This window comes from Meles meles, chromosome 1 (assembly GCF_922984935.1).
Source record: "Meles meles chromosome 1, mMelMel3.1 paternal haplotype, whole genome shotgun sequence".
In the NCBI taxonomy this organism is placed as follows: Eukaryota; Metazoa; Chordata; class Mammalia; order Carnivora; family Mustelidae; genus Meles; species Meles meles.
Window position 1 is genome coordinate 26,745,072 of NC_060066.1, and position 12,418 is coordinate 26,757,489.

Sequence of the window (12,418 nt, forward strand, 5' to 3'; positions counted from 1 at the left end):
TATTTTTAAATTGTTTTTAGAGAGGGAGAGAGAGGTAGAGAGAAAGTGATGGTGGGAGGGGCAAAGGGAGAGGGAGAATCTTTTTTTTTTTTTTTAAGATTTTACTTATTTATTTGTTAGAGAGAGAGAGAGAGAGCACAAGCACAGGCAGACAGAGTGGTAGGCAGAGGCAGAGGGAGAAGCAGACTCCCCGGCGAGCAAGGAGCTCGCGGAAGGCAGCCGCTTAACCAACTGAGCCACCCAGGCATCCCGGGAGAGGGAGAATCTTAAGCAGGCTCCACACCCAGCCCAGTGCAGGTCTGTCTCACAACCCCAAGATCATGACCTGATCCAAAGTCAAGAGTTGGATGCTTAACTCACTGAGTCTCCTGGGAACCCTAGAGTTTATTTGCTTATATAAAAACGTAAATATGAGGGGCGCCTAGGTGGCTCAGTGGGTTAAGCCTCAACCTTCCGCCCAGGTCATGATCCTGTAGTCTTGGGATCAAGGCCCACATTGGGCTCTCTGCTCAGCGGGGAGCCTGCTTCCCCCCCTCTCTCTGCCTGCTTCTCTGCCTACTTGTGATCTCTCTCTCTGTGTCAAATAAATAAATAAAATATTTAAAAAAATAAAAATAAAATAAAAATGTAAAATAAGAATTGCAAGATTTTTAGATATTTCTGTTTTATTTTCCTTAATGTACAAAAAATAATTGGTTGCACAAAAATGAGAGAGGCCATCAGTGACTTCTTATCTGACTACCTTGTCCCCTTACTTTCTTCCCTGGAATAATCATATTCAACAGATTAGCTGGTCCAACTCAGTGTCTTCTTCAACAATAGAAGGGAGTATGTTCTTATACCCCCAAGTTCTCTGCTAGTAATTATTCACCTAGTAGGTCAGTGACGTTATTATTTATAAAAATAATTCATGTTCATTATAAAAATTCTGTAAATTCAGAAAAATACAAGGAAAGGCATATAAATCACCAATAATCTCATAACCAAGGACTATAACCTATGTTAATATTTGGCATATTTCCTTTTGCTCATTTTTCTCTGTGATAATATGTATACAAAAATTTTTTTTTTTTTAAAGATTTTATTTATTTATTTGACAGATCACAAGCAGGCAGAGAGGCAGGCAGAGAGAGAGAGAAGGAAGCAGGCTCCCTGCTGAGCAGAGAGTCCGATGTGGGGCTCGATCCGAGAACCTTGGGATCATGACCTGAGTTGAAGGCAGAGGCTTTAACCCACTGAGCCACCCAGGAGCCCCTGTATACAAAAATTTTTAACTTACAAAATTGCTATTATGTAGTTTATAGAGTTTATAGAGTTTTATATCACATTTTCACGTTATTCTAAGATTTATTTTGTTTGAGAGAGAGAGGGAGAGAAAGTGCGCACATGGTGGGGGGAGGCAGAAGATGAGGGAGAAAGAAACTCCAGACTCTGTGCTGAGCACAGAGCCAGGACACTGGAATCACAACCTGAGCCAAAACCAAGAGTGTGACGCTCAATTAATAGTGCCACCCAGGCACCCCAGGCGTTTTATATCACATTTTTAAAGTTAAAACTTTTAAAATATTTTACTATGTCAATATATATTATGTGTAAGCCTCACTTAAAAATGAGGCTCTCAATATTTTATAGTCATCACTGTACCATAGTTTTATTTGTTCTCCTCCGAGAAAAAGAAATCATCACTTCTGAATATTAATAGTTTTCTGTGTATATAACCCTGAATGGAGTACTTGATAGAAAGAAAAGAAAAATGAATGTGTACAAATTTTGGCCTTCTCAGTGAGAATGACTGCCAAGAATGACCTTAGTGGTAAAGAGTAATAAATGTACTATTTTTTTTAATTTTCCTTGTTTTTTAAAAATTTTTATTATTATTATTTTTTTAATAACCAGTTAGCCAGTGGGAGAAACCCATAGGAGAATTCTAACTCCCCAAACACCAAGATTGTACCAAAGGAAGGTGAAATCTTATTTATAAGATTTCCCTCTTTTCTCCTCTTCTCTTATTTATAAGACATGTATGTTTATATCATAAATCACTTTTTTAGGATACTCATTAATACCTGAAATGGGCTTTTGAAATCAAATAAATTTATTGTGTAAGACCCATTAGTGGGTATTAGATGGAATTAAAACAAAGTTAAGTTTCTTTCACTTTTGGATCCCAAAATCTAGCTGGGGAAGTGAGACATTAACCCTTAAAATGTTAAAGGTAGGTAACAATGGTGACTTACCTTGCCTAGGCCCATAAATTCAAGATTACAAAACCCTCGAGAAATATGAGGCATTATGTATGGTTAGAGACTTAGTTAATTGAACCCTAGGTGTTGGAACTCCAATCCATAGACTTCCCTAACCTCCTCTAGGCTGCCTCAAATGCATTTCCAAATGACCAGTTTACTCTTCTTCTACCCTGTCTTCCTTTCTGACCTCATCATAATTCTATCAAGTTAGTACTTTTATGTCATTTTCTATCCTTAAATATGACCTAATTTGGAATGATTTTTAGCTACTCTGAATATTGTATTATTAGATAAAGTATCTTCCATTTGCAGAGCTAGACACTAGTATTTATTAAGAAGTTATCAAAGTAGAGATTCATGTTCTTTTTCATACTATTCATTTATCCAATCAACCAATGTTAATTGAATGCTTCCTTAAGATGCTGTGCTCTAAGCTGCCCTTAAGGAGTTTCTATTCTCATAGCGGAAATAAATATTGAGTAATTACACAGTTATTTTTTCATTATTTATGTTAAGCACCATGAAGAATGTAGAAAGTGGTGCTATGAGAGCATTCATCAGAGGGAAATATCAAGGACTAAAGAATGTCTGAAGTGTTGTAATTCTTTAGGATTCAGTTTTTAATATATTTTTCATGAAATGAATATATATGATGATTTTGGAGGGATAACTATTTCCTCCCATAGTTTAAATATGCATTAGATTATCTTCTAATGTGAACCACAAATAATTGAATAATAAACATTAGATTTTATTGAAGATAAAAAAATTTCTTAATAATAATACATGTTTCAAAATCTTTTGTCAAAAAAATCAATTTTTTCAGACTTTAAATCATTTTAGGAAAAAAACTTATATTCAGTATGCTTTTATTCTCTTATGTTGAAAAATATATTGTTAATGTAAAAATAATGGAAGTGTTTTGAGTTATGGAATTATCTCTTCTTCAGAAATAACTGATTTCAAGTGTCACCTAAACATTTCCGGTCTCAATAAACTACATTTTTCTCCTTTGCGATTATAATGTATTTGGAGAACAAATCTTCTTCTTCTTCTTTTTTTTTTTTTCTCTGAGAACAAATCTTACTTAAAAATACATTTAAGGGCTCCTGGATGGCTCAGTGGTTTGGGCCTCTGCCTTCGGTTCTGGTCGCTGTCTCAGGGTCCTGGGATTGAGTCCCGCATCAGGCTCTCTGCTCAGCGGGAAGCCTGCTTCCCCCTCTCTCTCTACCTACTTGTGATTTCTCTCTCTGTGTGTCAAATAAATAAATCTTAAAAAAAAATACATTTAAAAACTTTTACATGTGGGACACCTGGGTGGCTCAGTCAGTTAAGTGGCTGCCTTCTGCTCAGGTCATGATCCCAGCATCCTGGGATCAAGCCCTGCATCTGGCCCCTTGCTCAGCCAGGAGTCCACTTCTCCCTCTCCCTCTGCCTGCCACTCTGCCTACTTGTGCTCTTTATCTCTCTATCAAATAAATAAATAAAATATTTTAAAAAATTACTGTAATGAGTATCTCACACTATGTCTCATAAATTAAAAGCCCATTTTGTATGAAAGAAGAAGGAACCAGGTGATATGGACAAAATAGCAAATAATTTTTAGTATTTTATTAAGCATATTTACAAATATAATTTTATATTACTCTCAAAATAAATTATTGTTTTATTCCTTAAGGGATTTTCTTTTTAGGAATTTTTAATTTTTGTTTTATAGTAGAAGACATTTATTTTTTATTTATTTTTTATTTTTTAAGATTTTTATTTATTTATTTGACAGACAAAGATCACAAGTAGACAGAGAGGCAGGCAGAGAGAGGAAGGGAAGCAGGCTTCCCACTGAGCAGAGAGCCAATGTGGGGCTCGATCCCAGGACCCTGGGATCATGACCTGAGCTGAAGGCAGAGGCTTTAACCCACTGAGCCACCTTCTTTCTTTTAGGTGCCCCTAAAAGAAGACATTTAGACTGTGAGTTAGAAAAGACTTTAAGTGTAATCACATCATTATTTAATGGTTGATGCCATGAAAATTCAAAGAAATAGTTTTATGGTACAGTTCCAAAGCACATTGCTTTTAACAACCATAGTTAAATCTTATTCACACTTAAATAGTACTCACAGAACATTCCTAATGTCCCAATATAAAAATCTAGTTTTAATGATACCACCGTTCAATTTTGGTAATTTAATATGCATAATTTAAGCATTCATTATTTAAAAGTTACTTATGCTAATATCTTTACATATTCTCAGCAATCGGTTTAGACTCCTGTCCTGAACCACAAACTCCTAGCAGCGGAATGAAAATCGGAGACAGATATATGGTTGGTGATGTAGTATCCTTTCAGTGTGATCAAGGATATTCTCTACAGGTAAGGCTATTTTTAAATTATAGTTTTGATTCCCATTGCTTTTTTGGAATATTTTAATGGAGCGATGATTGATAATCCAAAAGTTTTAAAACAATATTGACTTCAAATTGTATACTGTAGCCTTAAGCAAAAAGTTATTCAATTTGTCCATAAAACATATTCATGAGAGAAATTACTAGAACAGACTAAATATGCTTTGTTTGCAAGTAACCAGAAATTATTTTTGAATCAAAATTAATCTTTACTTCACAATTTTCTCTCTGTTCATATAGGATGTACCAACTCAACTCTTGGATCTTTAGGATTTGAAAATAAAAAAAAAGTGCTTAACATTAAATGAAATTACCATGAAAATAAATTTTTGAAATTAGTGAAAATCAACCAGAAATATATGTTAGAGGGTCTCAAATTTATGGTTCCATAAAAATCTCTCTAAAGAATTGACCTATTAAGTAACTGAGACAAAACAAAAAAAGAGGCAGAGACTATTTCGTATGATAAATAAATAGATTCCTTAGAGAAAGCAGAATTAAAAATTAATGATTTATAGTCTTTAACATTGTATTATAAATTATTAGTCTCAGAAGTACAATCTGATATTTTAGGACTTTATGTTTCAGTTTAAAATTTAATATATCTTAATTGACTCATTTTAATATTTTATGAAATATTTTTAAATTATGCTTTACCATATTTTACCTTGAATATTATTGAAATTTATTATAAACATTTATATATATGGTCTTTTCACTCACATAATCATTGAAATATCCCAGTAGAATATGTTTCAGTGGAAAAATGTTAAGTTTAAAAAGCATAATTCGGATGTGATTAGGAGTCTTAATTTTTCTACCAGGACCATGTCATTTTTTATATTTTATCACAAGGTATATAATTACCTTTATTATTTCAAGTTATACAGAGAATTGTAGCAAAAGTTTAAAAAATATGAAAAATGATAATATATATTTTATTTTTATAATGACCATTCACTGTGTTATGTTTAATTTAGTCTTTTTAAAATGTGTACTGAACTGCATCTTTTTTATGTAGGGTCATTCTCACATTACATGTATGCCTGGACCTGTAAGAAGATGGAATTATCCAATCCCAATTTGTTTGGGTAAGTTGAACAACTGTAAATCACTCATAAGCTTTGTCAAATTTTAAAGATACACCTATGTTTAATGTTGCTGAAATATATAGTTTGCCTTTTGTCAGGTTTTATGGAAATTATATTTTGAGATAAATGTTTCACATCTTTTTTTAATTTTAAATTTTCACAAATTTTTTTTAACCTCAAACTTTAATATCAATGGATGACTTTAAAAATTGAGAAAAGGTATTATGTTTTTCAATCTTTGGAAACTCTTCTCTGTATTATGTGATAGAAATATCCATAGATCAGGAAAATAAGTAAATTTCCCATTGTTTCCTATTGACCCAAAATAGATAAGGAATCTGGAGTCTACCAAAGACAGCATGACACCCCATGAAATGTCTTCACTGGTGGCAGGCAGTTGAAATATGGAATATATAAAAATAACACTTGGATCTTACAAAGTGTGGGATCCAGTTTTTGCCTTAACTTCATCCTGCTTCCAGTTATTTCTAGCCACTTTTTCATTTTCTTTTTCTCTTCCTCATTTCTGGTATCGGTGTGTAACTATAATATCCTGGGATCTATAGAGTATGAAAAAGAAATGTGATATATAATCCCTATTTTTAAAACATTCATTTACCATTTAGAGTGATAGAAATAAAAGACATGAATTAAGAAAGAAACTCAGTGTCAAGTTATACAATTGGCTGCAACATAGATTTTCAGAAAGATAGTATTAAGCCAAGTCATTGGGAAACATAGTCAGCCCATAAAATTTACAGTTTTAGGTGGTAATGCAATTAAGATCGATAGATGAGGAAGGTAGCCTTTTCTGAGTAGGAAAAAGGTAAAAAGCAAAAGAACTGGTGTGATTTATATGACTTAACCTCTGTACTATATTAGTTTGCTTGAGCTGCCATAAGAATACAATAAATGAGTGGGTTAGACAACAGAAATGTATTTCCTTACAACATTAGAAGCTAGAAATCCAAGATCAAGATGCTGGAAGTGTTGTTTTCTTGTGTGGTCTCTCTCCCTGGCTTGTAGATGGACATCATCTTCATATGGTCTTTTCCCTGTGTGCAAATGCCTCTGGTGTCTTTTCTGATGAGGACCACAGGTACTGTTAGATTAGGGCTCTACCCTTATAATTTCCCATAACCTCAGTTACCTCCTTAAAGGCCCTAATTCCAAGCACAGCCAGATTGTGAGTTAGGGCTTTAATGCATGAATATAGTGGGAAGGTGGTTCAATCTGTAATGCCTACATGCGTCCTATTCTTGGGTCCATTAGAAAATAATGTTTAGAAGTAAGGATGTTTTTAATTGGCAAAAGATATTGAAAGCATTCAGAATTTAGATTGGATGATATTTTTTAGAAGATACATTTCTTTATGTGCCATAAATAATTTACTAGTGTATATAATGACAATTATAAAATTATCTGTATATAATGCCTATTGTACACATTTATACATACAGACAATGCCAATTATGTGTGTGTGTTATATGGGTGTATCCAATTAAGTATAAAAATTGGGAATATGAAAAGCGTACAGAGAACAAAATAACCTATGTATTCTGCTGATATGAAAACAGAGAGTTTAGGTCTTTTGTTCATTATTATATCCCCAGTGCCTGGGACTGTTCTCATCATAAGCATACAATAAAAGATTGCTTAGTGAATAAATTAATATAAAGTTTTGGGATTCCATACTGTGCATACTTATAATATATTTTATATAATATTAATTTAAAATATATTTTATATAAAATTATGTTTTATATTATAAATATAAAGTTTTGGGATTCTACAGTATATATATTTTATAAATAAAATATATGGGTTTTATGTAATAAGATATATAAACTATATATGTTTTATATAATAAATTAATATAAAGTTTTGGGATTCTACTATATATATTTTAATGTATATATATTATATATATAATTATGATTTTTTCTTGACACTCACTTAGAATAATTTTCTATACTGTAACATATTTAAAAAATTTAATATTTAACATGGCCTCAGCCACATAGCATCGTCTAATTTGTGTAATTATTTTCTTTTTATTAAAGTTTAGTTTTTTTATCTTTTGATACACATTTATAAGTCTTTTAGCATTCTTTCATATATTTTTAAATTGTTTACTTAGGATTTTACCTAAATTAATTATGTCATTGCATATAGCTGTATAATAATGGAATATTTAATGATATGGCCAAAGTTTACAATATATAGTTAAGTATCAAAGGCTTAAAATAACTCACAGTATGAGCCTATTTTCATTGCATGCATTCCTGTATAAATACACACATATATTTTTCTGCAGAAAAAAAAATACAAAAGTTAATAGGTTATCTATGGGTAGTAAAATTAGAGGACATTTTTATTTTTCAGTCACTTTTTTGCATTTTATAGATTTTTTCCAATAAACTTGTACTGTATTTGATAAAGTATTAGAAGTGATATCATGGCCATATTATAAGGAGAAACTGAAGCAGAAGGCTGATTCAGAGAATGTCTTAAAGCTCTAGTTATCAGGTAAAAAGGTTGTACAGCTCTGTGGACTGGAAAATAAACAATCTGCCAGATATTCTGATGGATGGAAAGAAAAGTCGCTTGAGATTTTTAGGTAATAGAGACAAATCAGAAAGAACAATCAAAGATGATCTTATCTTAGAGGACTATGGTTGTGTTTACCTTGGAGGCTATAGTTGTGTCCTTAATAAGAGTGTAATGGGGCAAAATAGAGTCTAGTACAGAGTCACTGGTAGAACACACAAAATTGTCACTAAAGACCCAGGAGTGTGTGAAATCACAGAGACATAGGGAAAACAGAGCTGAAGGCTGATGCATTTTGGGGTTTCTTTTTTATGTGTTTCATGATTAGTCATTCTTTCTTTCTCCTTCATGATCTCTTCTTCATTTTATTTCCTTCTTTCTCCTCTGATTTTAAGATTTAAACTCTAGAAAGGTGAGCAATGCTGAGGACAGGATTTTCAGGTCATACTGAAGAGAAAGAAAGTAGCAGAATTGGAGGAAAAATGAGCAGGTGAAAGACGAGATTTTGAAGACAAGAGAGAAGATAGTCCTTGTGCTCTTTTACCCCAAGTTCTGGATAAAGCGAAACAAACCTACAATACAGTCTTGTCAGAAATTTTAAAATGTTTTTGAATGGCCAAAATATTTTCTCTACCCCTCATTAATTATCAGACTCTGTGATGAATATATATGAACAATCAAATTTCAGAAAAAGGAATTTTTGAATCTTAATTGTACCTGTATGTTGAAAATTACTCTGGTTTGAGGATAGATGAGCTGAGATTTCAGAAGGATGAAAAAATGCACAGGTGTATCTTTATATCTCAGTGGAAAGAAAGGTTTATATGACTATTGCTTTATTATTTTATATATACATATATACACACACATATATAGATATAGATACACACACAATGGTAAGATGATATAATTCATTCAGTTCACATAGTTAAAATAGCTATCAAACAGGTTACTGATATACAGAACATTGATGACATTTTTACTGAATTTGCTTTTATGATATACAATCTGAAGTTTGAGTATCTTTTATTATTCTTCACAACAAATAAATGAATGTAACTGCAGGTAAGTGTTATATACAGGTAATTTTCAAACTTGATGCACAACCATGACATTTTATTCTTAATCCCACAATTAACAAATGTGTATTTTAGTCCTTATATGATGAAGTAATAAAAATGTACTTTTAGAGGAAAGAATTAGTTTCTCAAATGCAATGACTCTTTTAATACATGTTAAATAATTATATGTAATCATGAACTTGGCTAATTATCTATTCTTATAATTTTTGCTAATTTATTAATAGCAAATCAGTATAGTAGAGATTCCAGAACAAGCACATTTAAGGATAAAGTACAGCCATATCCCATGTGTGTTATGTGAATCCATGACACATTACCAATAGAAACCCATCTCTTTCTTAAAACTCTTTAACCTTCTCACAAAAAAAAAGGAGGGAAGGCTGGGAAAAGGGTTCCCTTCTGAATACAGTATTTAGAATAGATATTATTGGCTTGATTTTTTTTTTCTAAATTGTGTCATCTTTGGAACGAATGATAACATTCCTAGAGATACTTACGGATAAGAAATAAACTGCCTGCTGTGGAAAAGGACATATGCTCCTTGTTTGATTGTATTCACTGCACATAAGCTACTTCTTGCTGGGCAAGAATTGATTTAGCTTGCATTTATTGCTGAGGAAGGAAGTATGTTGTCTTTTTAAGCTATTTTAGAAAATGCATTATCAATCGATTATATTTGATTACTAGTGTGTGGTGTGAATGAGAGTTGACAATATTAAAATTTATGTCAAACAGTTTTAACTCAGATTTAAGACTTGAAATGATTTCAATTTGTTTTTGATACAGTAAAGTATTCCACTACTCTGGCTTACATGAGACCTCTCCTTTTGTAGCTCAGTGTGGTGGTGCTATGTCAGATTTCAGCGGTGTGATCCTCAGCCCTGGGTTTCCTGGAAACTACCCTAGCAGCTTAGATTGCACATGGACAATAAAGCTGCCCATAGGTTTCGGTATGTATAGTAAAAACATGTGAGAAAGATTTCTGGATCAAAAATGTATCTTTATAAAGAAATATCAAGGTCTAGTAAAAACTCACAAATTATAGTTTACTTTGGGATTGCCTTCAGTTATGTAAATTGAGGAGTGAAATTTGAATTGCCTGAGCCAAATTTGGTTGCTGAAATCAAATATCTTTCACTTGAAATACTAGGATAATTGAAAAGATATGGGCCTTTCTAATTTCATAGTTAGATGGCAGGTAGATAGGTAACTTTCTGATATTTTTCAGTTGATTTGTATGGATTTAGTCTGATTTCGATGTATGTGGCAATAGTAAATTCAATGTGATTTTTGTGTATATTCCTTTTTATAACTCTCTTCTTGTTACTATAACCAAGTGATATATATATATATATAAAATAGTTTCTGATAATTTATCAAATTTATCTAATATTCATTCCAAATAAATAAGATTTTACATTTAAAAGTAGTGCAAATTTCTAATGTTGTGTTTAAATACCTATGTAGATGTAATACTTCCTGATTTTAATAATACAATTATCAGTTTTTGGGTATATTGCATTATATACATAACATTTCATGGATTCTTTCTCACTCTTCTATCACTAATATATTCTCTTGTAGCTTCATAACTTTGGGTTTGTATATGCATAACTAGAAGTGCTAGATGGAAGAAAGTCTTATTTATTAAATCACTGAAGATAAGGATGAGTAGATTCCCTGAACCATACACAAACCTGGTGGATTTAGAGCAATTAAGGAATTATGTACCATCTCACTTATTGACTGAATTCAGTACCTTATTACCCAAAACCATCTATGAATTTAAAACTTATATTTAAATAAATATGAATTAAAATCCATATTTAAATATTTTACATAATTAAATATTTTACATAAATTCACAGAAAACTAGTTTTGACATTTCCTTCTGAGTGCATGTTATACTCCAAGTAATATGCTAAATGGGAATAAAATGCATAGTGAAACAGACTTCGTATCTTTCCCCAGATAAGTTATAGTCATGATGAGGCAACAGGTTGTCAAATATGCTATTCAGTAAACTAGAATAGATTACAGGACTGTAATTAGTACAGACATCCAGGAAATGGATGCCTTATCCAGGAAATGCAGAAAAGTCTTGCTAAAGGAAGTAATTTCTAAATTGTGACTTTGTAGATAAGTAAGAGTCAGCCCAACAAAGAGGGTCCATCTGTGGGGAACTGGAAAGAAATTATTGGTAAACAGAGTGACACATGGAAAGATGCAGATGAAAACTGAAGAAATTCAACCAACCTGAATGCGGTGTGACTGGCCCGAGGTTTTGGGAAAACAGGAGGCCACAGAAAGATGTTGGAAGACTTCCTAATGAGGATTATCCTGGTTAATATGGAAACGTGCTTACTTTGAAGTTATAGTCAAATTCTATGTCCATTCACTGAATAACAGTACTGATATAAATGAGTAAGAGATTTGAACCTGTGTGGTTATTCTTTTTTTTTTTTTTTTAAAGATTTTATTTATTTATTTGACAGACAGAGATCACAAGTAGGCAGAGGGGCAGGCAGAGAGAGAGAGGAGGAAGCAGGCTCCCCACGGAGCAGAGAGCCTGATGCGGGGCTCGATCCCAGGACTCTGGGATCATGACCTGAGCCAAAGGCAGAGGCTTTAACCCACTGAGCCACCCAGGTTCCCCTGTGTGGTTATTCTTATGTGTCTTTTACCAGCCACTTAAGAGGGCTCATCCCATGTAGCTTATGGAGCTAACTGAATTATTTTATTTTATATTTTTAAAGGTTTTATTTACTTGTCAGAGAGAGAGACAGAGAGAGAGAGAGAGAGTGAGTGCACACAAGCAGGGGGAGACAGGTAGAGGGAGAAGAAGCAGGATCCCTGCTGAGCAAAGGGCCAACACAGGACTCAGTCATAGGACCCTGGGATCTTGACCTGAGCAAAAGGCAGAAGCTTAATTGACTGAGCCACCAGGCGTTCCCAACTGAATTATTTTAAAATAAATTATTAAAATATTTTCAATAGAGTCATCATATCATTTTTAGCTTACCTCTCATTAATAATTCCTTGATTT

The 12,418-nt window shown here is 32.6% G+C and overlaps 1 protein-coding gene across 2 annotated transcripts in view; it reads left to right on the forward strand.

Annotated features, from left to right (window-relative positions):
• CSMD3 (CUB and Sushi multiple domains 3) overlaps window positions 1-12,418 on the forward strand; it is a 1,273,428-nt gene that overhangs the window by 1,143,958 nt on the left and 117,052 nt on the right. For both annotated transcript variants that reach the window (XM_046025880.1, XM_046025873.1), the window contains 3 exons: window positions 4,499-4,617; window positions 5,671-5,740; window positions 10,206-10,322. In XM_046025880.1, the coding sequence (XP_045881836.1) occupies window positions 4,499-4,617; window positions 5,671-5,740; window positions 10,206-10,322 (306 nt within the window). The remainder of the gene's footprint in view (window positions 1-4,498; window positions 4,618-5,670; window positions 5,741-10,205; window positions 10,323-12,418) is intronic.